The sequence below is a fragment of the Embiotoca jacksoni genome, unplaced genomic scaffold (genome assembly GCF_022577435.1).
Source record: "Embiotoca jacksoni isolate LCO1_2020_lvr unplaced genomic scaffold, fEmbJac1.0.p SCAF_7, whole genome shotgun sequence".
In the NCBI taxonomy this organism is placed as follows: domain Eukaryota; kingdom Metazoa; phylum Chordata; class Actinopteri; family Embiotocidae; genus Embiotoca; species Embiotoca jacksoni.
In genome coordinates, this window is record NW_027185425.1 from 9182254 (window position 1) to 9210219 (window position 27966).

The 27966-nt window shown below is 40.4% G+C and overlaps 3 protein-coding genes across 7 annotated transcripts; 2 read left to right on the forward strand and 1 right to left on the reverse strand.

The window, feature by feature from the left end:
• Positions 1-3457, forward strand: chrac1 (chromatin accessibility complex subunit 1). 3 transcript variants are annotated; one of them, XM_069175936.1, is made up of 4 exons: positions 1-101; positions 761-1072; positions 1215-1341; positions 2308-3457. In XM_069175936.1, the coding sequence occupies exons 2-4, from the start codon at positions 794-796 to the stop codon at positions 2385-2387; spliced, it is 486 nt and encodes a 161-aa protein (XP_069032037.1). In that variant the 5' UTR covers positions 1-101; positions 761-793; the 3' UTR covers positions 2388-3457. The 3 variants fall into 3 exon arrangements, with proteins under 3 accessions (XP_069032037.1, XP_069032038.1, XP_069032036.1); XM_069175937.1 differs by having other exon boundaries at positions 782-1072; XM_069175935.1 differs by lacking the exon at positions 1-101 and having other exon boundaries at positions 695-1072.
• On the reverse strand, positions 3451-9935 carry LOC138214361 (uncharacterized). Its single transcript, XM_069175932.1, has 4 exons — positions 9861-9935; positions 7100-7160; positions 5857-6412; positions 3451-4071 (listed from the first exon to the last, which is right to left on the reverse strand). Exons 1-4 carry the CDS (start codon positions 9885-9887, stop codon positions 3930-3932), a joined length of 786 nt encoding a protein of 261 aa, XP_069032033.1. The 5' UTR covers positions 9888-9935; the 3' UTR covers positions 3451-3929.
• Positions 9708-26256, forward strand: pip4p2 (phosphatidylinositol-4,5-bisphosphate 4-phosphatase 2). 3 transcript variants are annotated; one of them, XM_069175930.1, is made up of 8 exons: positions 9708-10164; positions 16227-16351; positions 17174-17280; positions 17500-17623; positions 18176-18250; positions 18790-18842; positions 22188-22278; positions 24776-26256. In XM_069175930.1, the coding sequence occupies exons 1-8, from the start codon at positions 9849-9851 to the stop codon at positions 24917-24919; spliced, it is 1035 nt and encodes a 344-aa protein (XP_069032031.1). In that variant the 5' UTR covers positions 9708-9848; the 3' UTR covers positions 24920-26256. The 3 variants fall into 3 exon arrangements, with proteins under 3 accessions (XP_069032031.1, XP_069032030.1, XP_069032032.1); XM_069175929.1 differs by having other exon boundaries at positions 9715-10164; positions 16203-16351; XM_069175931.1 differs by lacking the exon at positions 18176-18250 and having other exon boundaries at positions 9727-10164; positions 16203-16351.
• The last annotated feature ends 1710 nt before the right edge of the window (positions 26257-27966 follow it).

The following is a 27966-nucleotide window of genomic DNA, read 5'->3' on the forward strand; positions in this document are numbered from 1 at the left end:
GGCGTCTGCTTCTTCTTCTTCTGCAGTTGGTATTTCGGCACACGCGTAACGTCCAGCGCCACCTGGAGGACAACTGCGCCAAACTCAAGTTTTGTTAACTGGTGAATGTGGTAAAACGTTTTGCGTCTCTGCAAGCTGTTTATTATTTATCCAGAGTATTTGAAATATTTGAAAATTTTACTTTATTGAGACAACATTTTCTTCTGCTTCATCTTTGTTTTGTAGATGGGTAATTATGTTGTAGACAATGCCACCATTCATGGTTTATTTTGTCAAAAAAGTAAAACGGTACAATTTTATTTCTCATTATATTATAGTGCATCAGTGCCCTTTTGATTGATTGGTGGGGTCAACAATGATTCATCTGTATGGGTTTATTTATTTCACAATTTCCTAGACTGAATTGATCTATTCCAGGCAAATACATATTCACATGCATTTTTACAGTATTGCCAAAAATTGCAGTGGAATTAAGTTTTCTGTAGGGGCATACTATATAATTATAAACAGCATGACACAGTACCATCCAATACAACAGGACAATGGAACAATATATATATATATATATATTTTTTTTTTTTTTTTTTTTTTTTTTTTTTTTTACTTTTTCACAAAAAAAACCCCCCAATATAATTGTCCCAGTAAACCTGTCATTAGTTTGACATTTATAAAACTACTGTGACAAAAAAATTAACATAATGATCATATTTAAATGTAAAGTATTTAACGATAACATTTGAACACAAATAATCGTTTTCAGATTGACGCGCCTCCTCTCCAGCAGGTGGCGGTGATGCAGCTTCAAAGACCGCCAAACACTGCTAACATTAAAGCAGACGAAGAAGAAAACAGATCGTCACCATTCAAAACAACACTCGGACTTCCGCCTGTCTGCCGCCGCCGCCGCGCACCCATGAAGATGTCTCAAAATAATCCCGACAAAGACGACCAAGCGTCAAGCACCAAGAAGTCAATCTCTCTGCCCATATCCAGGGTGAGGTTGATCATGAAGAGCTCTCCGGATGTATCCAGCATCAACCAGGACGCTCTGTTCCTCACCACCAAGGCTACGGTAAGCTGCTAACTCGTCGCTTCGCCGAGTTGTGCTCGTTCATCTGTCCACGGGTTAGCGGCCGTTAGCTTCCGGGCTAACCGTGAACGTGTCGGGGTTTAAGAAGCTTTGAAGTCGCCGACTTGTCTCGTGTCGTTTGCAGGAGCTGTTTGTCCAGCATCTGGCTCTGTCCTCGTTCAGCAACGGCTCCGGGAAGGAGACCAACACGCTGACTTACAGCGACCTCGCCAACACGGCGGAGGAGACCGACACTTTCCACTTTCTCACAGGTGAGACCCGACCTGAGGACACCTAAAGGGACTCACTGCTGCCCCTGAAGCTTTAGTGTGACCTGTCACCTCTCTGAACTTGAAACTGTTGGTTTAGTCAGTGGTGCAAAGTAACAAAATACTATACCCAAGCACTATACCCGAGAACAAATTCAAGGTGCTTGTATTATACTTATTTACTTGCCTAGTAATTCGATTTCATGCAACTTTATACCTGTACTCAACTAAATACCACAGGTAAATATTGCAGTCTTTTTACTCCACTACACTTGTCTGAAAGCTGTAGTTAGTGGATCATTTTTAGATTTAAAAATGTTCATACCATTCGCATCCGGTTATCTCCAAATTTATAATTTTGTATGTTCCTAATAAACGTCTGTGTCAGATTTAAGGCTGAAGTGAATGAGAGAGCCATGCTGGATGCATGAAGCAGACTCGGGGATACGACGCAGAGCACTTTTATTGTTCTTTAAAAGTCTTGGTTTCATGTGTCGATGTCTGGTTTAAGCTCTGCAAAGAGAACAAAAGTATTATTCAATGACCAAAACTGGTAAGCATTGATGACATAACCATAATATGAACAGTTGTTGTTCAAAAATAGGATTAAATGATGGTTTGACTCGCATGACGCACACGTTATCGCTCTTCTTAAATGAATGATATAAAGTGAATTGAGTAAAATGAAGGTATTAAAGTATTTTCTGTTTTTGAAAGTCTCTGGTGCATTAGCTGTTTTTCTATATTCTATATAATTGTAGACTGATTACATTTTTCAGACTGTTGAACAAAAGACATTTGACAATGTCACATTAAAGAGTATTAAAGTTTTGTACCCAGCCCTGTCTGAACACCGTTTCAAAGCTTTTAAATGGGCCCGATGTCTTTGATTTTTGAAAACAATGAGGGTGGTTTTTTTTTTGTGCTGAAATTGGACCAGTAGTGTGATGCTCTATTTGTACCCGACAGATATCCTGCCGAAGAAGATCTTGGCTCGAGATTACCTCAAATCTTTGGAGCAATTGCAAGACGAGGATGCTGATTTTTAGAAAGGAACACTGGATAAATTTCCCATCTGGGCAGATGTTATCGGCACATGTACGCGTCCTGCCTGTCATTGAGAGCAACAGCTACAGTCAGAAGAGACACTCCGAACTCTCTCAGTGCTTTTAAACACACTGACAAGAGTTCACCTGTAGGGCTTTTGGAAAAAGTTAGAGGACAGTGAACTGAAAGTAAAACCACACAGGATATCAAGTGAAAACTCAGAGATCAACTTAGTCTTAACAGAACGTAGAAGTTGTACCTTACATCTGAGAAATAATTAATGCCAGCAAATAAAATGTATAACAATAGCCTAAAAAAAAAGCAGCCTTAGACAAATTGTAATTCAGTGACCCCTTAGGATTTCTGCAGAATTAATTACCTTCACAAAGACCCATCGTTTTGTAGGTTAATGTCCTGTCATTGCTAAGAAGTGATGCAAACTTTCTTGGGAGTCCAGGTTAAGTTTGTATTTATCCTGTTTACTTAGACTGTCTTTGAAGGTTTTCTGGCAGGAAAGTATTACATTTAGTGCTTGTTATTCCTGCACCGCTATCAGGAGGAGTGAAATGTTTCTTTGTAACAGCTTGCAGGCCACTGTAGGTTCAGTCAGTGTGAAAGACCAAGACATGGGAACCCATTCCACACAGCTGGAGCACAGATGTCTCGGCTCCCGAGTTACTAATGCCTTTAAAAACATGGTTGAGTGGACACTTTATTTTAGAGATGCTGTCAAACATTGATTTGAAAGTAAAACATGGTGATGTTACCGATTTATAAGTTATTGGCAATTTCTTTTTTTTTTTTTTTTTTTTTAAAGATAGTCATGTTTTTAGCTGCGAGTAGCTTATTATAAATACTTGAAAGTTGTTTGAACTAATCAAAAGTACAAATACCTCCGTCTCTCCGGCATTACCACAAAGCAACTGAACATGCTGTGTATTTCCAAATGAAACTTCACACTCAGCCTAGCAGATGTGAATATTTAATGTGTATACAGTATGCTCACCTCCTTGTGTATTTACAAATCTGTGGTTTAAATTTGATATCAAAATAAAAGATTTTTGCCATATGATATTCATGTTGCACCGAATGCTTTTTATACGACAGTCTTGACAAGACAGAGGTGAAAATCCAATTTATTAACGGTACTGGTGTGTTGAACAACTCACTTATACTTTTCCAAGCTTCACGAGGGTCTTGTGCTTTTACTAGAGGTTTAATGTGACCATAAAATCTTCATATGGAACATGCTTGCAAACAGACAACATATAGTAAAACTGGATTTTATTGCTACATGTTCATGAAAAACTCCCTGATAATGCAAGGTTTATTTACTTCTGCTGGTACCAGGTTGCACATTTTACTTTGGAAGGTGTGCTGATGACACAGTAAGGTGCATATCAAGTGTGTTTTCTCCTCATTTTACAAACTACAATAATCCTGAGCATGCATGCACTGGTTAATTTTTTTTTTTTTTTTTTTTTTTTATACGACATTCATATATAAATACACTTCAAATTGAGCATTAATGTCTCCCAACATTGTCACTGTTGGATGAGTTTGTTGAGTCGAAGCTGCATATTGAGCAGAGTCTTCTCTAAAGTAGAAAATTGCCTCTCCAGGTGGTTGGCCATGTTGTCTCTGCCATCGATAGCATCACTCGTACTGGCCAGATGAGCCTTCATGCTGAAAAGGATGACAAAACCACAAGTAAATATGAGACATCAGGACAAATGCAGTGTTTCACAGTCTAGTCGATGACTGTCTTAAATCGGCTTGTTCTCACATTTGAAAGCAATATGCTGAATGTTAATGCTCGACAACCATTTCAGCGCCAGACCTCGTCTCAGCCAGATGTCCCAACAGATGACTGTTGGAAAATACTTGAAATGACTCAGCTTGTCTGCGAGGTGTTTCCACTCTGTCTTTGGCTCGTAGGCAGTAATGTTACATTCAGGCCAAACAAGCAACTCTGATCCCGGGTTCCCCAGTCACTCGCTAATAATGATTTAGGACAAGCCCCCACAGCTGGCCTTGGACATGGTTTTGGATCCAAGGCCTGCTGGATTCTGCTGCTTTACTTCTGTGGAGCTCAGCTGCAAAGTATAGTAAATTAAGTCTGTATATGAATATAAATATGATATCAATATTGATAAATCTACCTACAATTCCATCGTTAAAGAAGAAATCAAAAGATAGATATTCATAGCATCCCCAGTTATTCAGTTACATCACTACGATTTAAATTGTGTGACTGCAGACTTCATAATGTGATTACAAGAGTGAGGCTTTCGTAACGGAAAAGAAACACGTCGGCGTCTCATTGTTACAGGATTATATGAAAATAATTTGGTGGGAAAGAGAGATAGGGAGGATTAGCCTATGTGTTACTAGCCATGCCGGCGGAGTGATTTTAGGGATTGTAGAATCGGCCTGTTGGTCCACCACTTTAATCCAGACTGCATATCTCAACAACTACCGAATGGATTGCCATTGATTTTTTTTTTTGTACATACATTCATGATCTGCAGAGGATGAACCTGTTGGACAGTGATGATCTTTTGGCCTAAATCTACACTCATCCTGTGAATCATTTCTGCCAGACATTCATGGTCCCCAAACAATGCAGTCTAATGACTTTCACGATTCATTGGCATTTCTTTTAATGCAGAGCCATCATAAAGTCAAAATAGCAGTTTGTCAATTACTTTCAAAACTAATGACATTAGCCTCAGCTAACTTTGTGTTTATAGTGCTAATTAGAAAATGTTAGCATGTGAAACCAAGATGGTAAACATTATAGGTGCTAATCATCAACCTAGTCTCATTATCATTGTGAGCATGTTAGCCTGCAAAAACATTAGCATGCAGCTCTAGGATTCGCCGTGCCAAAGTAGCCTTTATCCTCAAAGAGCCACAAGCATTACTAAAGACGAATCTTGTTTTCTTTATGGAGGGTTGGGTAATCATATTTTTTGGAAGAGCAGGGGATGTTTTTTTTTTTTTTTTTTAATTGTGGCAAATTCTTCTCATAATAAAAAAAAACCCTGCAATTGTTTTAAAAAAAAAAAATGAAGAAAAGATCACAAAGTTACATCACAAATATCTCCCACACATCCACATGACTCCAACAAAAAATAGCTGATACATATCAGACCACAGTATCATCTGATCAAGTTGATATTTACTTTAACTAAGCATAAAATTACATTTTGGAAAATATTCCCTCTTTAATCACTGAGCTGCTGCCAGTGCTTGTTTCATTCTTTCTGTAGCTGTAATAACTTTATTAAATATTTTGTATCCATTATTACAGGCAATAGTGGAGATATTTACCATATGTTTCCCATGAATATATATTTTTGTGATATTAGGGGTCAAGAACATGTGTAACCTGCTGAGATTCATCCATCCTCCACCCCAATAAGCTTTGTAGTGTCCCTTTATTCTCCATGAATTTCTTTTTCTCACCTTGTGAGGACCCCCTGCTCCTTTCCCTCTTTCCTCTTCTCCTTCAGAGACACAAAAACGGTCTCCATGGTCTGCATAGTTTCTACCACACTCTGGTGGTCTGAGCGGATCCCCTGGACCTCCTCTCTGGCTTGGTGGTCATAGGAGGTCCCTTCCTCTTCCACCCCACTGGAGGTGGACACAGCCTGCAGGGCGGCCCTGTTTTGCAGAACCAGCAGCCGGGACTTGGCAAATTCTTTTGGCCCAGCTATGTTTTCCCAGCAGATTGGAGGGGATGGCGGTAACCAGAAGCGCTGGGTGCAGTTGACTGGTTTTCCTGGGGACTCTGCTACGAAGGGGCTGTCGGCAGGGAAGCTGTGGAGCAGGTGCAGAAGCGATGATCCAGAGCCCCACTCCCAATCCTCCAGGTCTGGTTGCCCTGACTCTTGACTGGGGGGGAAAGTTGGAAGAGGACCTTCTGGTTCTGCATTCTCCATTGGGGAACAGATCCCTAACAAGAGGCAGGATAGGGAGAGCCAGGCCCCACTCACTGTTCCATGGAGCATCTCCAAACCGGCTGAAATGAAGTATCAGATATCATGAAAGACGGACTATTCACTATTATTTTTGCTGATGCTATTATTCTATTGTCACATAAACAAAACAAAGCCTTTTGCATTTTAATTATTGTGTTAGGAAGTAAAAATGATGATTATTTTTTAACTAACTCATTAATATTAAAAAAAATACATGCATCTATAGTTTTTGTCAAGACAAACAATGTTGTATGAGGGACAAATTTAGATTTTTAAAAACCAAGAATTTTCTATTGATCAGTAGTCAAGTGAAGGATAACAGTCAAGACTTTTTAATGGTATTAAACTATTAATACAGTCTTTTAACCTTTAAATTAAAAGTTTAATTATGTCGCGTTTATAAAAAAAAACAACTAAAAACAACAAAGGACAAGGAAAAAGGCATTTATGCGACGCTACCACAGTCTACTTAAAAAAAAAAAACAACAAAAAAAAACATTCCAGTACCGTAAACTATAGGCCTACATCTACAAAAACGTGCAGCATATTTGTACCGGAGGTTTACTTATATTTTGATAGTTTCGTGGTTGCCTGAAGGGATAAATTGCAAAGTAACAGATCACTCCACGAAACCCGGAACTCCTGATCACCACCACAACTTTAACTAATACAAACATAGGTCATAATAACTATTTTATAAGCTAACTTTTAAGCACAGATGATCTTACCTCGAATATAAACCCAAGCGACAGAGCAGTGTGTGTGGGTGCAGCGACGCTCCTCTGCTGCCTGAAAGTCGTCGGAAAAAATGAGTCGTTGGCTGCAGCCTATTACATGCAATCTGAATTACTTTTTTTTTTTTTTTTTTTTTTTTTTTTTACTTGTACTGGCCCGGTACCAGCAGAGTCAGGAGCGAGGTTTTTCCCTCGGAGTCCATGGAATAATGGGAAGCTCAAAGAGCATAAAATAGCCTAGACTTGTAGTCTGGGTTTAATGTCTTCTTACAAGTGCAAACTTGCTATAGAAAGACAAAGAGTCTGTGGCAAGTCTTCCTGCATTTTTTTTTTTGTCTGTTTAAAAGTCTATTTCTTTCAGAGTGAACTCCATGCCAATTTATCCTCTCTGTTTCTTTGTTTTCTTCCACAACTTTTCAATCTCTACAAGTGAGGACTCTGTGAATGGGGGGGTGGTGGAGGAGGAAGAAGAGGAGGAGGAGGACGTGTGATGCTTCAGGTATTTATGAGCCATTTTACAATGTCCTAAAGAGGACCAGATATAGGCTTGAATTTGGCCCAATTTTAAGGTCACATATATCCTAAACACTGAGCAACCCTGCCTGTACAACATCAATCAAACTGTTGTTTTTTTTTACCATCCCTGATTTAGACATGAGCATTGCACAATGTTTTAGGAACAAATACGTTTTCAAAGGTAACCAAGCTGCCCAGGAGCTGGGGAACTTGTGATAAATACATACCATCTGTATTTGTTTAGTGAGTCTTTTGAATGGCCAGGGGATGAATTTACATCGCCCGAGGCTTACACCATGACATAAGCAACAAGGAATGGGACATAATTTGGCGCAAACAAACAAGGGTGTTGTAATTTCAGGGGAAGCAAAGACACAAGGCACACAACACCAACATCTGAGAATGAACAGAGAGTTTGAGGTTGAGCTGTAAGACATGAACTTTTTTATTCTCAAGAAGGCTGGGTTCTGAAAAATGCTACATCATGTTTCTCTTGGCAGTGTGAAGTGTTTTAAGCCAGTTCAACTTCAAACACCTCCTGCTGTTTTCCTGCTGCCTTAAAATGCGAGTTAAATGAACACACATTGATTAATTCATTTAAAGTTGCCTTAGACGTTTTGAAAACCTAAAAACAGCTTCGCCAAATTGACTTAACTTTAAAAAAAACGTTTTTTTTAAAGACCTTAAAATGTTCTATAACACTGCCCTTAGATTATTTGAAGAATCTCTTCTTTATTTAAAAGCTTTTTCTCCTGTTAGAGACATTTTCTTATCAGAGTCAGTACAAGCAAAAATGTGAGGTTGCTCCCAGTGTGATTTTCTTAAAGGCCAAGGTTGTAGGGTTAGAATTAGCTTTAATCATATTTGCTTCCTTATCAGACTAAAAAACAAACATTAATTAGGGCCCGAGCACCGATGGTGCGAAAGCCCTATTGTTATTTATGCGATTATTATTATTCTCTGTAAATAACTGCATTTTTGGAGGCTTTATCATACTCAAAAACTCATGAAAGTTGGTACACGGGTCTCTCCCGGCGAAAAATTTAGTATTTTAGTGGAGTCGCGAGTGTGCGTGGCCAAATGGCTCGCTACTGCCCCCTAAACAGATGCCCCTGCGGCTACATTTACTTACATGCACGAAATTCGGTGGACATGTGTATCACACCCAGACGTACAAAAAAGTTACACTGCAGCATTACGTCAACTCAACAGGAAGTCCGCCATTTTGAATTTAGTCGGTATTTTTGGCGATTCGCACGTAGATACAAATAGTATGACTATATTTTCAGAATTTGGACAACATGCCATAGTATGATTTTTTTTTTTAAAGTCATGTCAAAGGAGGGGCTCGAACCCCAGACCACTTAAGGCATGCATGTCAGTTCAGAAAAAGGTCATACTCCAAAAAGCGATAAAAAAAAGTCATCCAAAATATCCAAAGTATGTCATCCAAAATATATATATATAAAAAAAAAGTCATACTATAGCATGTCGTCCAAAATATTCAAAACAAGTCATACTATGGCATGTCGTACAAAAAGTGACCCAAAAGTAATTTTTGTATATAGTATACAGTATACAGTATATAGTATACACTATATAGTATAGCCAGGGCGATGCGGCTAAGTTTGATGTTTCGCTGTGACACAGCAAGTTGATGTTTAAGGTCAAACGATGCTCCAAACCTCACAAAACTTGCGTCAGGAACTAACTTTCATGAGTTTTTGAAGATGTTAAAGCCGCCAAAAAAAAGGCAATTTTTTAAATCTAAGGTTAAAGAGCCTGTGTAGTGGAATAATAACTATCAACAGCTGAAAAAGACACTCAGTCTACACAGATACACAAGATAATGAGTTTTTAGTATTAAGTGAGTATTAAAGCATAAAAACAGTCCTAAGAATAGAAGTACCAGGCTTTGTCTAATGATAAATATGTGTATACGCCATAGGCCAGGACCGCAGTAATCCTACAGTGACATCTAGTGGCAGTGATTGGAAGTTGCTGCTGCCGTTCAAAACACTGAAACTTGATCTTCTTGTTTTGAATCAAAGCAAGATTTATTTTGACAGTTTCTGGCGATAATTTATGGGCTACAGTCCAAATGATTGAGCACATGTTTACAGGCTAAAATACGCTTAGATTTATTTACATTTCGCGACACATTTTCCAAACAAAATTCCATCACAGCGGCCTTTACGTGCAGCATTTAGCCCGTTAAATACAGTCTATGGCTCCTTACATGAACACTGCCCATGCCCAGGGCCATGTCGGAGAGGGGCGGGGAGCATCACAGAACTCCTCCTCCTCCGGGGTGCCGTCACCGGGGCTGCTGGAGCGGAGCAACTCGGCACCAACAACCAGCCGCTGGCTGCTGCTCCGTGCAGAGGGACGACTGGGTGCAGCCAGGAGCCTCCCGTCATTTCTCACGGTTAACGACATGGCTTCCGACGGCATGGACGAGCGATCTCCGCTGCTGTCGGGCCCCAACTCCGAGAATGTGACCCCCACAGCTCCCCCGTACCTGCAGGATTCCAGTCCCCGAGGTAAACACACGACACGCAGAGCCCCGCTGCCTGCATGCTCAATCAGTTTTAGGGCGTATCGAGTTTGTGCATAAATAAAACTGCAGCAAAGCAAGGGCATCAGTCGGCAGCTGACGAAAAGGTGGAGCTTGCTCCGTGAGAACTGGAGCAGTGGGTTAGAGAAGAAGGGCCTACTGTAACACCAGCGCGTTTTCAGTGCAGAAAAATGCCTACATCACGACTTACTGGGGCCTGCAATGTTTTGAATCATGCCAACAAAATGATGATGGTGATGAAGCTCTGCAAACCTTCGTCAGATGAAGACTTTAATATTGTCGATTGACGGGGGCAGAATTGAGTCATTGCAGATGAAGGCAGGCGAGCAGCCTTTTGTCCCAGCTGCAAGTCAACAAAATGCCCAGATGTGTCTGTTGTGGATCAACAGCACCATATGATTTCAATGTCTTAATGTGATGGTGGATGTCAACGTATTCGCATGTGAATGAAGATGTAAACAACAAATGCTTCTTTTACAGGCCGCTTTAATCTCCCTGCATGGATCTTTCAAACATAGCAGAGACAAGAGTGTTCATATTTTGCTTAGTAAGGCAAGGCAAGGCAAGTTTATTTGTATAGCACATTTAAACAACAAGGCAATTCAAAGTGCTTTACATAAAACCATTTAAAGCATCAAAACATAAGGCAAAAGAAAAGGACATTTAAAAACAATTAAGAACAGTCATTAAAACATTAAACAAGCTAAATGTAATAAAATACAGTAGTAAAATGCAGAAATGCAAGAAATTCATCAACATCCTTAAATCCTGTTCAATGAAAGGCAGCAGCAAACAGAGAAGTTTAGTAAACAGCTGAATGTAGGTTATAGTGCCATAATGGATGAAGAGAGACATATACAGGCAATTACAACCTATAAATCCACTGTCCATTCAGACTAGAAGCAGCTGTCAGGGCTGACCTTTGCACTGAATTTAGTCTCATTGAAATCAGAATTCATGCAGCTTGAAGAGAAAAATTCCTTTTCAAGCTGGAGAAATACACAATCACATATCTTCTACTGCTTTGTTGGCAATTAATTCTGCTCTTCAGCCTCAGACACGTTCCCACTTTGTGTTTCTACACAAATATCCAGATCAGACTCTCATGTCAGAGGATCAGGTTTTATTTTATGTCTTGTAGAAACACATTTAGCCTCTGAAAGTGTGCTTTGTGCCCCTTTTCTTACAGTATATTTTTCTTGCAGCAACATAACTGAATGGATTAATTGATTGTGTAATGTTCTTTTTGGGGCAGTTCAGGTTAGATGGCTAATATCAAACAAACAGCATAGAAAAAATGAAAATGTTTGTTGTTCTGTGGTAGTCTAATCTCTCAAAATTTATAATTCACCACTGGATTAATCGTAAAGACTTTAACAGTAATAATCTCTGAAGTGACAGCCTGTTTGGATGTTAGAAGTACATTTCATGGCCTCCTTCCTTTCTGCAGGGCTCATTGGCTAATTCCAGTTTGGTCTTTTTTGCCAGCCAGTTTGTAATATGGATTAATTTGAGACAAAGATGCCAAAACAGTTTTTTTCCCCCCCAGAAACCCAAAGACCACGATGGTGCTTTCACTAACAATCATCTGCATTCAGGAGTTGTTTATCAAAATTCCTCCAGCTTCCAGTGTTGATTGATTTCCTTAATATTTTCTGATAAGAGTTGTTCTCTATTAGCTCTTATTCAGCAGTAACAGGTTAGAGAGTCACCGCCTGCTGTATTTCCCTCCAGTGAGCCCAGTGGGGTGTTGCTGAGGAGCGGAGACCAATGACCTTGGCTTCATCTGAATGCTTGGACAGACCGTGCTTCATTTTAATTTTGCTACTTGCTTGAATGGCAGAACAAATAGACTGCAGCAAATGACGGTGTCAGGCTCTTTTAAACTTGACAATGATAAATAAATTGCTCAACTGCATTTTCAATCAGAGATGGTACTTTACTTTCTTAACAAAATAAAACAAATTAGCATTTTAAATATGGTAGCAGAGTACTCCTGGTTCCAAGTGTGGAGTCAAGAAGCTGCCCCATGACCACATCATTTTCAGAATATATGAAAGGATAAGTCTGGTGACTTAAATCTGTCATCTCTTCTTGTCAAATAATCTAAATTCAGCAAAGAATTGGTTCTAATAACAAACCATGTCCATGAATTCAAACCCTGAGACCTCTATTAATGTCTTAAATCTGTTAAAAACACATTTACACTCACTAACGTGTTTTCTTTATTATGAAGAAGAACATGGGTAACGTAGTTTATTTAGATTCTGCTGCCGTATGTGTTAACTGTGGGAGAGACTTTCCATATCATACCGTACTTTACAAAACACCAGTATAAATATTGAAACAATGAACAGATTTCTGCTGCCTCCACCACAGAAGAATGGCCTCTGAGGGGGGAACAGCTTCAGTCGTGTGGAAGTGGTTTGATAACAAGAACCTTCAAAGTGATGATTAATGTATGACCACAGGTAAAGATTAAAACATCTTTTATCACAGAGCTAAAACCAAATAATAATCTGAACAGGAAAAAGGGGTTTAACTCAGTTTTAATGATGTTTGGTCTTGAATGTCCTCAAATTATCAGTCATTGCATTTCATGCAGAGCCCACTGAACTGACTGTCCTGCCAGTTGCAGTTTATTGTAATTTAGGCTTATTGGTTGGTGAAAGACGCCCAAAAATGAGCCCAGTAAAATAAACAGAAGTTTATCTGGGTGGATAACTGCCCATTTTGGGAACACTAAATCAAGAGATCAGATGCTTTATCGCAACAAATCCAGGTGTCCTGTCATCTAGTAAATGAATTGAGCACGAGACGAGACGTGCCACGATCGATCTCATTTAAACATATAATGCGGGACTTTTAAATATGAATGAACAACCGTTACATCAAGCTCTTGCCAAAGTGTTAACATAATGCTGATTAATCCTATCAATGCCACATAAATCTCTGTATTTCACAATCCACAGAGTTTTTAAATCTGGTATCTGGTGAGACATTCCCATGCTGCCCGATGAATGCGTACTGGACACGCTCTATGTGCAGAACATGGGCACTACGAACTTCTGTTGACCGAACTGTAACTTGCGGTTTAGCAATATGCAATGATGAATAGGGATAAAATAACTTAATTGTGAGGCTCTTTGAGACTTTCCAAATGTTATCAGACCAAATGGATTCAAGTCTGATTATAAAACGAGCGATTTCAACTATATTTATAATGACAATCTGAAACAATAAAAAACTTTTTTATTTCTGCACCATATTGTACTCCCCTACAGGGCACCAAACGTGTACTAATCCACGGCTTACCCCTAACAAATACACCATTTAACCCCTGTTCAAGTAATATTTCCTAAAAACTACAGTGCTCAGTTGAACCTTTTTGTAAAAATAAAGCTTCAAATTCGTTGCGAATTTTTGGGAAATCTATGCAGATGAGTGCCACAGGCAAGGGGTTGAATGTATTGAGATATGGGCTGATACACACATTTTAGTGTGTTGACAACAAGGAAATTATAGAATAACTTTAACTTTAAAGAGATTTTTATCAGTTGCAACATTGGCAATCAGAAAGTCAATAAAAAAGCAGAAAACGTTCCCGACCAGCTGATGTCTTCACACCAGCTGTTGTGTTCGCGTTCTTCTCCTCAAACCACAAGTCCCACAGCCATCGAGCCGATGACTGTAAGGCGGGACGTGATGGAGGCTGTATGTTGTGGTGCTGCTGGTGGTTGTAATAGAGCATCTTCTCGTCCATCCTCTGGCTCTAAGGACAGACAGTGAAAACTTATAGCAGCTGTATTCATTTTCAGACATGCATTCGGAAAACTCGAAGCTTAGATAGGAGCAGGAGTAGAAAACAGGCCTCTCCTGAGATTGAGCGCTGCTGGTGGCGGATAACAGAGACTAAAGGGCTGATTTGAATTTAAGGTGTTAATCAGGATTTTCATTTTTTTGTTGTTATACAAGAGTTAAAGATTAGAAAAGATAATGCACTGCACAACTGATTACACAGTGTTACATTTTACATTAACAAAGCCTTGCAGAGGATGACTCATTTCGTTTTTTTGTGTAATTTTGGAGCCAACTGCTGCCTGCACAGTGGGAGTGTCCAGTCTTTGGCATGTGCTGCTTGTATTTCTAGCCCTTTGTCCAAATGTAGACGGGGTTTCCCATCTGTCCCTGTGGTGTCAACCAGTTTAGAGTCTCTGAATCTCAGAGCCAAGCTCGTTTACCCATTGACTCGTCCCATTATCTCATTCGGAGCGACACAAGGAGGGAATTTATTCGATTGTCGGATTAGATGGCTTCGCCGTGTTCGCTCAATTGTCAAAACTGAATGTACTGATATGAGACTCACATTCAGTACTGCAGTATTGATCATTTGTCGAGGTCTGTAACTAAAGGCTATTTCCATCAATTAATGGTTAATCATTTTCCCAATTGTTTGTAAAATGTCAAAAAATGCTTTTTTAAATTTTCCAAAGACAAAGTTGGCATCTTTAGTTTCCATATTTTCTCCCAAAAAAATAGTTGAGTACCCAACAATATTCAGTTTCCGAGTTAAGATTGTGTCATTTACAGGACTGAATGATTATCAAAACAGTTTTTTAATATTCTAAATTTTGATATTCTGGGACTAAATGATTCAGACTCACTCAAATGATTTCGGCTCTCAATTTGCCCCTTCACTGCCCGAGCTTAAGCATATGATAAATGTAATTAGTTGGTATAACTACTCTCCCACATCTCGTTTGACTTTTTCTCCTTTTAATTCATATTAAACTAATACAAATATTATATTTCAGTTTATATATAGTGCTATGTTTCTTCATAGAAAACTTGTTTGTGTAGTTATCTGTCTACTTTCCTAACCTTTTACTTAAATAGATATTTTCAAGAGGCAAACTACAATATCAGTGGATTTATTTAACGTTGAAAGTTGAGTGAAGTGGTCGAGCTGTAAGTCTACTGCCATAGTATCTAACAGAATGTAAAGTATGCTTCATTACTACTGTGGTTGTAAAGGTGGTGGCTGGTGCAGGTTGATGGATTAAGTATACTAAAACCCTGAGAAATGGAATGTAGACTAAAGACTCGAGGTTAATGTAGGATTAAACAGTACAGAGTTCATTTGGGTGGTCACTGTACTTAGTTCACAGTAGTTCTTTCAGACATAAAGAGAAAATCTCAAAGCCTGTGAATGACAGTCGTTTGATCATGTTGATTATGCACAGACCATAAAACGCTAATCCGTTGTTGGATTCCTCACCATAATAATTAGCTGTGTGTTAGCCTCATATGAAAATATATTTTAACTTTCATCCAACTAATACAATGGCTGGCATTTGTTGATGATTCATGAAGTGCAGTGAGCACATTTGAAGGTGTTGTTTTAAACTATAAGACTTGAAGCGTTTATTTTCCGTCCATGTGTTTATGAACACGCATATAAACTGTATCAAACTACTTATAAATGGAGCTCACATGTGACATTGTAACATACTGAAGTGGACCCAAGATACCTCCACAGTGAGAAGACTGGCTCCTAAATTACATGTTTGGCATGTTTAAATGTTTGCCATCTAAAAGGGCCCATTGTTTGTTCCTTTTTCCCCTGACAAAGGGAGAGGAGTCACATGTGGAGCAATCGGAGCCATATCGCAGGCTGTCATGGGTTTAAATGCAGTATGTGCAGGAGTTAACATAATACATAGTTCTGACATTATCAGAGTTTTTTTAAGAATGCGATCCAGGCTGGGTTGTACTTTGTTGTGGAAAGAAGCGTTGTATTGTTAAGAAATTATGTAACCAGCTCTCCTTGATAACTGCAGTGTTTGTTGTCATGTAGCAGAAGTTTGTTTTTGTGTTGTAAGTTGCATTTTGTATACTTATGCAAAAAAACGGATGCAGAAAGTTCATGAAGCTGCTGTTTTCCAGATGCATGCCATTAACAGCTGGCTGTGTGTTGTGTGCTTTGCCCTCCTCTTCTCAAAGCCGAACTACCTCCTCCTTATACAGCCATCGCCAGCCCCGATGCCGGCGGTGTGCCTGTCATCAACTGCCGTGTATGCCAGTCACTCATCAACCTGGATGGCAAGCTGCACCAGCACGTGGTCAAGTGCACAGTCTGCAATGAAGCTACAGTAAGTGGAGGCCACATCACAGAGTCATGATAGTCCTCTCCTCTCCTCTCCTCTCCTCTCCTCTCCTCTCCTCTCCTCTCCTCTCCTCTCCTCTCCTCTCCTCTCCTCTCCTCTTAATGTTTTTTAAGATGACAGCTGTTCCCACTTCTGTTATAATTCAGCATAATTTTGCATGAAATAAATGCCGTTTGTTATTAATCAAAAGAGAAACGATTTGCTTTCGATGGCAATTTCGAGCCAATTTTTTTCATCTTGGCGACGACCACCTTTAGCGGCTGATCAGATGCTGAGTCATCCACATACATCAGTCAATGATAAGTGCTTCTTATGACTGTCTCAGCCTAAGTGAATGCTTTGATAGAGCTGTCAGTGCAGGGAGGAGAGCAGGAAGGACTGAATGACTGTCATCGCTGACACTCGCAGGGGAGAGAAAGTGCAACATGTTTTGTTAGCCTATATTGGCGTTGGATAAATTTATCTTTATGTTTCTATTTAAAGGATTTGAGTAAACTTTATTGTTATTATAACCCTGTATCCCATTGGTTTGTCCAGCGTACGTGAAGATGCTTTATAAATTGCACTCAAATGACTGACAAATGCAGCATGACAGAGGACATAATATGGGAAACGAATATATAGGTTTATAGATGTTGAAGAAGTAGATTTAGAAGGCTAAGCTTTGTACTGCACCTTATTAATGATGTGTTGAAGTCTGTGTCAGTGTTTTAAATCAGTTGCTCTCTTCTTTCATGGCTTTGTTTTTGTGCTCTTTTGTATCTGTCAGGTTTTCACTCACCAAATGTTTATCTGTTTATTGTCCAGCCCATCAAGAATCCCCCAACAGGGAAGAAGTATGTGAGGTGTCCCTGTAACTGCCTGCTAATCTGTAAAGACACATCCAGGAGGATAGGATGTCCTCGACCGAATTGGTAGGTGACAGACAGGTTAAGGCTGTTTTAGCCAAATGACGCTTTCTGAAAAAACACAGCTTCACTTTTCTGGTATCGTTTTTTTCCAAAACTAAATCTGAGACTTTGACATAAAGCCAGCATTTGTTTCTATACTTTTTACGTCATCCAAAATGTTTTTAATCTGGCCCTGGCTGTGCTCTAATCATAAAGTCATCTTTCTCTTTGTTCCTTCCACAGCAGACGCATCATCAACCTGAGCCCGGTGATGGTAATCCCCGAGGAGCAACCTGCCCAGCCGGCCCTGCCCATCCAACCTGAGGGGATGAGAGTGGTCTGTGGTCACTGTGGCAACACCTTCCTAGTACGTAAAGCTACACAGACAGCAAGCCACAGACATTCAAAGACTTGTTAATGCTGTATTGTACCCTCATGGCATGGTTATTGTATTCTCAGTATTGTAGCTTGTTTTACTCTCTGTACACTGAGCTGGTATCAGATGTCCTGTTGAAATGAAAACTGCCTCAATATGACTTCTGCAAATGGCCTGTATGCATTCTCTGCATGTTTTCCTCTCCTTGCCTGGTTCAACAAATGTCCTGAGTACCACTTAATTGTTGTGTGGCCACACCAGACCACACTCTCTGACTTGCAGCTACACCAGCTTTTTACAGATTAGTCCGTTCTTTGGTGAAACTGTCTCCCTGCCACTCTGTTGAGGATAGTCTTGGTATATTTGACTATATGTTCACTTTGATTGAGTTTCATACCTCTGATTATTCAACAATTCACATCATAAAAAGTGATACGTAGAAGCAGGTATGATGCACTGAGTCAGTATGACACTGACTTGCTGGTCAGAATCGGTGCTGTTGTCCTCTTAACATCTGCACATTGTTGCTTGTGGCATCCGTAGGGCAGTGAGGACGCCAGATCATCCCAACCAATGTCTGGTGTCCCCAGTGATGGCTCTCCCCCAGTACAACAACAGGTTGAGAAAGCTGGTCATGCTGGTGGAAATATTAACAACAGCCTAATCCACTGCCTTATCTACATGGTGGCAGTATGACTTTGTGCACATCTGGCTTTGAGCAGAGCTTAAACAAAAAAAAAAAATCTATATATATAATGCATAAAAACTGTAGAAGCCTGTGATTTGTTGCTGATTGCTCGCAATTTGGAAATATTTAAAATTTTTGCTCCTTCACTGAAGCTAGATGTCAAAAGTCGCATTTTTTAACTTGTGCCAATTTTAACTACTGATCTGTGGTGGGTTTGATATCTTCATAATACTGCTTTTTTAACACCAGATGAAACCACAACTAACATTACAATGACTCAGGGTGCTAATTTAGCTGTATAAGGGAAGAATAAATAGATTTACAAGTTGTAAACACACCTGATTATGTAATGTTCTCTTTAGGCTTTGTGTTGATTTCAGAGTATTGTAGAGTGACAAATTTCTGTGTACATATGCTTGTTCTTTAACATTGTAAATTAACAATGCACTTTTTTGTCCTATTTCCTCAGTGGATGGAGCTGCGATTTAACACACTAGCCAAGTGTCCCCACTGCAAAAAAATGTGAGTGCATCAAACTTTCACACACAGGTTCTGCTAGAATTCACATTTTACTTGACCTTTTAGTTTTATCCGCAGTTTTATCAGTTTCTCATTAAATGCATCAGTGATTGTGTGTTTAGCTCATGATGATGAATATAAATCTGCATACTTTTTCTAATTCATGCTGTACACATATTTGGGCATAGTCTGTTTTCTACAGAGGGCAGCCACTAGTTGCAGTTCATTTCTTTGTTAAAAACAGTGGACTCCTGCAACTCAGTTATGTTGTTTAATGATCCCTGTGAACATCAAATCTACTTTTTGTTCAAGTATTTTTTTAATTTTTTTTAACATCTGTTTATTGACTTTGAAAAGCAGTATAGAAACACAAGAGAACAAACTCGCCAACATCACAGGAACAGGAAAAAAAAACAATGAACGAAAACACTGGCGGTAACACAACGAGGAGAAGTTACACTCAATCTATGACCCAAGTTACAGAGTCTAAACATGACACAGTTTAACCTGTTAAACCATTCACTTGATTTCTTCAGACAAATGGCAGGTTGCCAGATTTTCTGAAAGAGACCCTCTTTTAAAAATAATTTTCTCTAGATGTTATAAAACCACATCAAATGTTGGGAACCTCTCAGATTTCCAGAACTGTAGCAGCAGTGTGGCTTGAGAGCTGGCCTGAGCTTCAAATAATGGTGTTAGAGGGGCAAGGGTAAACTTGTTTTTTTCAATGTAAGTAGATTATGCCACAAATAGAATTTAACACTGACAAAACAACATATCGAATGCAGGGTAAAGTTTTACTTTAAGCTAGTTTCCAGAGTGTGCATCTTCGTTTTCAAAAACACAGAAACTGCAACAGTGGGGAAAATAAATTCAAATTTCTAAAACACAGTAAGACTAGTTTATGAAATAGTTGTGATGTAAAGTATAATTGATAAATGAGGTACAAAACCACAGTGGTCAATCAAGCCCTGAACTAAATGTGGATAAACACACACTTGTAGTTTTGGAAAATCTAAATTTGGTCAGCATGGTGGAGCTGAGGTTGGATGAGCACCACACAGTGTTGGATTTTATACTAACAGACTTTTCAAGTTTAGGCGAGCATGCTCCCAACACATCTTCCTTTAAAGTCATTATCTTGATATTATTGGAGCAGTGTGTTACCATCAAGACAAACTGCACATTATAGGAAGCACAATGCTTCAAACACTAACTCTTTGTAGAAGGAGACTTTCCACTTCTGCATTAACTCAGCCATGTAGCCTTGTGGTTTGGAGCGACTCATCTCGCCATATAGACATAAAAACTCCGATGTAAATCCAAAGTCTGCCTGTTTCTTTTGGAAGGGTATTTGAGTCCCTACTTTACAGTTTAGTTCAATGTAGTCAGATGCCGAGCTTTAGAGGTCTGGATTTTCAACCTTTGGAAGGTGAAGGGAGGGGAGGTGTTGGAGGCTAATCTAGACGTGTGACAGGAATTAGAGTTTGGCCTCACACGTAATGTTAAAGGGTAGGAGGGTTACAGGGTTGAGGGGCGGTGGGAGGAAAGTGTATTTTCTTCAAGTCATGGTGTGTACAGGATCTACTCAGGGAAGCAGTGATGTTGCATCAAAATAACAATCTGCAGCCAAAAGATGTCCAAACCATTATCTTTTCCTCACCCTAACTAAGTAGTTTTGGTGGCTAAACCTAACCAAATTGCACTGAACTGACATCATAATCTTCTTCTTAAACCTAAACACAGTTGTTGGTGCCGAAACCACATGCGTGTACATCTCACGCTGAGGTGAGGCAAAATGTGACACTGACACAATATGGACTGACAGGTGTATTGCATCCTTAGACTTGATATTGGGTTGGGATATAGTGTTACTATAAACATGTCATAAACATGCCATAAAACTGCCACAAAGATACTTATAATTTATCATTTTAGAATCTCTTGTAATGATCTAACCGTAAAAAGTTTGTAACAATGAAGGGCATTTTACTAAATATTATGGCCCTCCATCATTGTATGATGATAAAAAAAGGGACTTGTTTTTATCCAAATCATAAATAAACTGTTAATTGACTAATGACGGTAGAGTGCCTCATATTAAATGTGCACACAGAGATCTTTGATTTATCATGTGCATTTCTTGTTCATTGCTTTTATTTTATATCTTCAGTCAGTGTCTGTATCGGCCTCTGTTCCCATCTCTTTTGCTCTCTCTCTGTAACTCCCTAAAACCTCATTGTCTCCTTTATAACAGAAGTAAAAAAAAAAAAATCAAAAGTGAAGGTCATGTGAGGATATTTTACCTTAATGCTTGTAAGGAACTGAAACCTCTGGTGTAGTAGCACATTTTTAAAGGAAAGTCCCCCAATTAAACTGGTAAACATACAGTTATTCTTTCTCCTGTCCACATTTCCCCATCAGACGGATGGAGAGGAAATCATGTTTGATTCATACTAGTTTGTCTTATTAATTCCTATTTTGCAGTTGATAGGAAATCCAAAGCAGCTCTGATATTTACCTTCATTATTCTAAAAAAGAGGTCTGTGCTCTGTAGCAGATGCTCACAGGTCAAATGAGTGATGTGGTCCGGTGTTAGAAATGTAAACGGCGAGTAGAATGAAACAAAAACGTGAAAGTAGTGTTTGAAATGGACTAGAAGGCAACAAAATCAGGTGATCAGGCACCCTTAAGCCATCTGAATACCAGCGATCCCTGAAGAATGCTTGAGTCCCGTCACATGAGGGGCATGTGAGCGCTGAGAGGGGGAGGAAATTAAAGTTGTAGTGAAGGAAAGACAAAAACGGGTGCCAGTCTGCTTTACAAGGGCAGCTAGCTTGTTTGTGTGTTTGTACGGAGTCTGGATCGAGGTGAAGTTGTTGGGAGCAGCACATGTAATGTTCTCGAGCGCTTTCCGGTGTAATTTGGAAAGAGGAAGTGAGAGATTTGTTGCTGCGCTGTGGAGTAAGGTGACTGGGAAGATAGGTGACACAAAGAGAATATCAGGGACATCATTATGGAAACCCTTTCCATTGAATTACACAATGAAAAAATATGTATACAGTTGCCTCAATCTCAAAAATAAAACTTCACAGAAGTTGTGTTTGTTTCCAGACTATTGTGTTGGATCCTTTTAACTCCCACAGAGTTTTCTCATATACGTTTTATGTTGAGCCATTCTAAGCATGTACACATAAAAGACGACATTCCTCTCAGGACCACGGTTCAAGACAAATGCAACATAGAAAGTGCATTTTGTATTTTTCATTGTCTTTCTGCTTTGAAACATTCTAAAAGTCCTTCCTCACACGTTGATGTTTTGCTTCTCTTCTTCATCTCATTCTGCAGATCCTCTGTGGGCAGTGCGCTCCCTAGAAGGCGCTGTTGTGCGTATATAACCATAGGAATGATCTGCATTTTCATTGGAGTCGGTTTAACAGTAAGTACAGTTTGTTCTGTTTGTATTCTTCTACATAGTAGAAGTACAAGTAAGTGAGTCGAACCTTTCAAAACAAAAGTTAAGTTCTTTTACAGTAAAACCATTTAGCATGAAACATCAGGAGAGAAACACAATGGACACAAAATAGAAGTGGCAAAAGACAAGAACATAAAAAAGGAAAATATGAGGAAAGGTGAGAGAAAGTGAGTCTTCTGTCATAAACGAAGGTTTGGGACAAATTGAAAGTTCTGACATGATTACGATTCTATCTGAAGGCTACATAAATATCTGCACCATATTTCATGGCAGTACAATATTTGTTGAGACTTTTCACTCAAAACCACGTGTGAATCTCATGATGGTGCCTGAGGAAAACTCAGATCACCAGTTTCAGGAGGCCTTACTCGCTCGGCTTGACATATTTCAGTCTGGACCAAAGTGGCCCCTCAGAGAATTTCCACCTTAACGTGGTGGAGGGGTTTGAGTGGCTCAGTAATCCTATGTTGTCTGGGGCATCAGCACCCTGGTAGGGTCTCCCAAGGCAAACTGGTCTGAGGGGAGAGCCCAGATTAAGAGCGGTTCAAAAGTCCCCCGATGAACAGCAGCACACCGGGGAAACCGGGGGCACCCTCCCGGAGCCAGACCTGGGAGGGGAGCTCGCCGTTGAGCGTCTGGTGGCCGGGCCTTCGCCCATGGGCCTGGTCGGGCTCAGCCCGAAGAAACATTATGGAGCAGCCACCCTGTGGACTCACCATCCGCAGGGACAAGGATCGGGGTCGGGTGTACTGCAGACCGGGTGGCGAGTCGGGCGAGCCGATCGCCGGCAGCATAGACCAGCTCTAGGGGCGTGGAACGTCACCTCGCTAGCGGGGAAAGAGCCGGAGCTGGTGCGGGAGGTGGAGCGGTACCAGCTAGATATAGTTGGGCTCACCTCCACGCACAGCACTGGTTCTGGAACCAAGCTCCTGGAGAGGGGCTGGACTTTGTCCTTATCTGGAGTTGCCCAGGGCGAAAGTGCAGATTTTGTCCCGGTCGTGGAACAGTTGACCAGGTCTTTACCCTCGCAAGACTACAGGAGGGGTCCTGGGAGTTTGCAGATCCAGTCTACATGTGCTTAGTAGACTTGGAAAAGGCTTTCAACCGGGTCCCTTTGTTTTTTTTGTGGGGGGTGCTGCGGGAGAACGGGGTACAGGACCCGTTACAATGGGCCATCCGGTCTCTGTACAACTGCAGTAGGAGCTGTGTTCATATTCTCTGCAATAAGTCAGACATGTTTCCGGTGGGTGTTGGCCTCCGCCATGGCTGTTGTCTGTCACGATCCTGTTTGTGACCTTCATGGACAGGATGTCTAGGCGCAGCCGGGGGGAGGACGAAAGTCAGGTTTGGGGGTCTCGGTATCGCCTTTCTGCTGTTTGCAGATGATGTGGTCCTGTTGGCCTCTTCAGACCGCGACCTCCAGCATTCACTGCGGTGGTTTGCTGTCGAGTGTGAAGCGGCGGGGATGAGGGTTAGCACCTCCAAATCTGAGGCCATGGTGCTCTGCCGGAAACCGGTGGATTGCTCCCTCCAGGTGGGGACGGAGTGCCTGCCCCAAGCGAAGGAGTTTAAGTATCTCGGGGTCTTGTTCACGAGTGAGGGGGGGATGGAGCGGGAGATCGACAGGTGGATCAGTGCGGCTGCAGTAGTACAACATGCGCTGCACCAGACCGTGTTGGTGAAAAGGGAGCTGAGCCGGAAGGCGAAGCTCTCAGTTTACCGGGCGATCAACGTTCCGGCCCTCACCGATGATCACGAGCTCTGGGTCGTGACCGAAAGAACGAGATCACGGCTACAAGTGGCTGAAATGAGTTTCCTCCATAGGGTGGCTCAGCCTTAGGGATAGGGTAAGGAGCTCGGACATCAGAAGGGATCTCGGAGCAGAGCCGCTACCACTTTGCATCGAAAGGAGGCAGCTGAGGTGGTTCGGGCATCTAATCAGGATCCTCCTGGACGCCTCCCACTAGAGGTTTTCCGGGCACGCCCAACAGGCAGGAGACCCCGGGGAAGACCCAGAACAAGCTGGAGGATTTATATATCCCAGCTGGCCTGGAAACGCCTCGGGATCCCCCAGGATGAGCTGGAAAATGTTGCAGGGGAGAGGGAAGTCTGGGCCAATTTGCTTGGCCTATTGCCACCGCGATCCAATCCCGGATAAGCGGAAGAAAATGAATGGGTGGACCTAAGTGGTCTCGCATCCAACATTCCCGTCCATCTACGCTCTTCAGATGGGAATAGAGTGGAATATTTTTAGGGATCTGAAAATTACGAGTAAACACAAGTTACCTGACCTGAGAAAATTTAAGTTACTACGTGTACTCAGACTCCCGATAGATAAAAAAAAAAAAAAAGGAGACATAAACAGTGGTAAATTAGTAAACAAAAATCTGTGAATTACATATATTTCCTCAGTGTTAACTATGATTTCACCGATGCTCTCTTCCTCTCGTCTGTACCACAGGTTGGTACTCGGGACTTTGCCAGTCGTTACAACGCAACCTACGTGTCCTGGGCATTCGCCTACCTGCTGGGCCTCATCTGTCTGATACGAGCCTGCTACTGGGGGGCTATCAAAGTCAGCTACCCGGAGAACAGCTTCGCCTAGAGTGTGAACGCCTTGGCTCAGCCCTGCTCGGCTCAAGGAACAAACTCCAATTTTAGTTATTTTTTTTCATCTTGTTTAAATTTCAAATCGGTCATGTTCAGTGAAGTGGAAACTCCGCAGAGTGTTTGGACAGGAGTGTGTTGGAGAGGTGTTGAGTTTGGTTATAGACGTGTATGCTAGAAATGTATCCTGTTGTGTTTGTACCTGGAACGTTCTTGACTCGTTGAACAAACCTACTGCCTGTCAATCAGTCCTTCACTGGTCCACAGAGACTCAAATCCTGCCCAGGTTTTTCCCAAATCTCTCACGATGCAGAATCAAAAACTTTAAAAAAAACCTGTGATTTTTCTTGATGAATGCCAAAATTAGTTGGCTCACACACTGATTTAAAAAAAAAAATAAAAATCATAGTGAAGCAAACTGGCTGGATTTAGTGTTTTTGGACCAGTTTTTTTTAGCAGCCTGACTGAAACGATGGCACCCACTTGATTTCTCTTGTTACAGACCAGACCAAAACTTCCTAAGAACAGTTTGCCCATTGCACTACGATTATATGCAATTGTAAGTGTTGTTTTTTTGCTGCTAGTTGAACTCCAACAAAGCTGCGTATTCATACTGTATTGTAACCATTTACCTTGCCTGTGTACACTGACATAGTATTGCAATATGATTTTAACTCTTGAAATGATTAGTTTTAAGAAATGGTCCTTAAATACCCATGCGTGCCAACTTTGCTGCCCAGTGCTTGTCAAGAAGAGCCTGGATCAACAGAAGCTTGTTATTTTCAGTATTACTTTTTATTTTTGTGCCATGAAGCTTTGAACTCACTACAGCAATAACCTTTGGAGTCATTTTCAACCTTCTTACCCTGTGATCCAAAAAAAACATGGTGACTCACATTTGCATGTCGACTTGTTTGTCACTGAGGTGGTGTTTTTTCTTTTTCCGTTTCACAGAGGTAGCTAAAGGGTATGATGCTCCTGTCTTTGCTCCTTCTGCCTGTGAGTTAGAATGTAAAAATCCTCCTCCCTTCGCTTTTAATCGCTGCTCTCCAACCTCCAGTGAACTCTGCGCTAGCTAGCATCGCTGTACGCTAACTCAGCATCCTATCTCTTGACCTTGACCAGTGGGCACAGTTCAAACTCCTAACCTTGTTTTGAATGTGATGATGATAATGATGATGATGATGATGATGAAGCAGAAAATAAAATTTAAAAAATACTTTGTACATAGCTCAGATTCAATACTTGGAAAAGTAAGTAGTGTGAGGTGAAAGGAAAAGATGGCTCGTGGGTCTTTTTAAAAATGATAATTTATCAATAAAATGCAAAAACTGCTTGCATTGGTCTGTTTATTTGTTTAGATTTTTAGGCCCAAATGCAAGGGAATAAAATCCCTCATGAAAAACGAATACCTGGCACACTGTGTTAAATCTTCAGTTGCTGCTTTCTCTTTTTGAGATGATCAACACACTCGCAGCTAAAAACATCAAATATACACGTTAAGGTTCATATTACTGGACTGTCCGAGCGTGTTATGCAACATACACAGTTGTTGTAAGCAAGTAAATCAAATGCATAAGATGCTTGACATTAACAACATCACATCACAGTTAAAATAGGTATTTCTCCACATGTTGACGTATCACAGAAGAAGTAACTAAGAACAGGTTTAAAATTTTGAAATAACAAATTTAGCTTAATTTAATTTAGCTGCCTCAGTTACATGACTCTTTTTATGGAACAGCCCCTTTTTTATATTGTTAGTTATGGCTGTGCTTTTCTTTCTGATAGTCAAATCAATGAGGGTCAAACAGTATTTCTGGCCACAGTACTAGCAGTAGTTAATTTTACACGTCATGACTCCTTTAAAGTGTTCTTCCTGTCTTTATTTCTATTCTTACACGAATGTTATACTTACATAATATACACACAAGATGAAACTGAACAGCACATCAACGGCAGAGCGACACAATTCTTTGGTATTATAGCACCCTAAACCATGCATTACTCTGAAGGTGCACCGGATGTTGCCTTCGGCTTTTGGCTATCCTGTTAAATCACTGTGACACTCGTCCCTCTCTCCTGAGGGTTTCTGTGACCTTGATGTGTTCAGGGAGGGTGATGTGACAGCAGTGAAGGACAGTCTGCTTCCTCTGTGTCCACACCACACCATGTTTTTATATCAGCAGCCGTCTCAAGAGACAGACCTCTTCACTGAGACGAAACACTGACATGTCAACGTGACAATTTCTCCTGGAAAAAACACTGCTGCTGTCCATGTGTCCCAACCTGAGATATTTTTCAATTTTTAATACAAAACCTGCTCTGAGAGAAATATTTTGGCCGAGGTGCAAAAGATTTTAAAACTGGTTAAGCTCATTTAGATTTTTATAACATTAATCACGTTTCAGAACAAATGCAGCATGTTACAGAGCAGAGATGCTTTTAGAAATAATGGTTAAAAGAAAAGCATTAAAATGACATTTTTTTTAATCAATATAATCAGAGAAGGTATGACTTCATAGGATCAATCACTATGATCTACTATGATCAATAATCCCGAATATTTCATTCAACAGTTGTCTTGCTCATTTACAGATTTGCATCCCTGACATATAATATATAATAGTAATAGTAAATCCGTTACATCAAATTTTAAATTGGCACTTTCTTAATTAATTTATAAGCAGGTCACCTTCCCTCTTCAGTTGAGGAAATCAATTTGCAGCAGCTGTTTCTTCTAGCTGCAGTACTGCTTTGATGGCCACTTGATGGCACAATTTGCAAACACAAATACAGGTGCTTATAAGCCACACTCGAATGCTTTGGTCAGTGTGTGCTGTGGTCTCACACAGAGGAGCAGACCAACAGTGAACCATATTTATCACGAACATTATTTTTGCTACTATATCATCTCGGAGTTATGTCCATCACTTATACTGATAATTTCATATTCCTATAACTATAAAAATATAAACATTTAAAGAAATCCTGCTGGCATAGACTGATAGCTTCGTCAAAAAACCGAGGATAAAAATGTGGAGC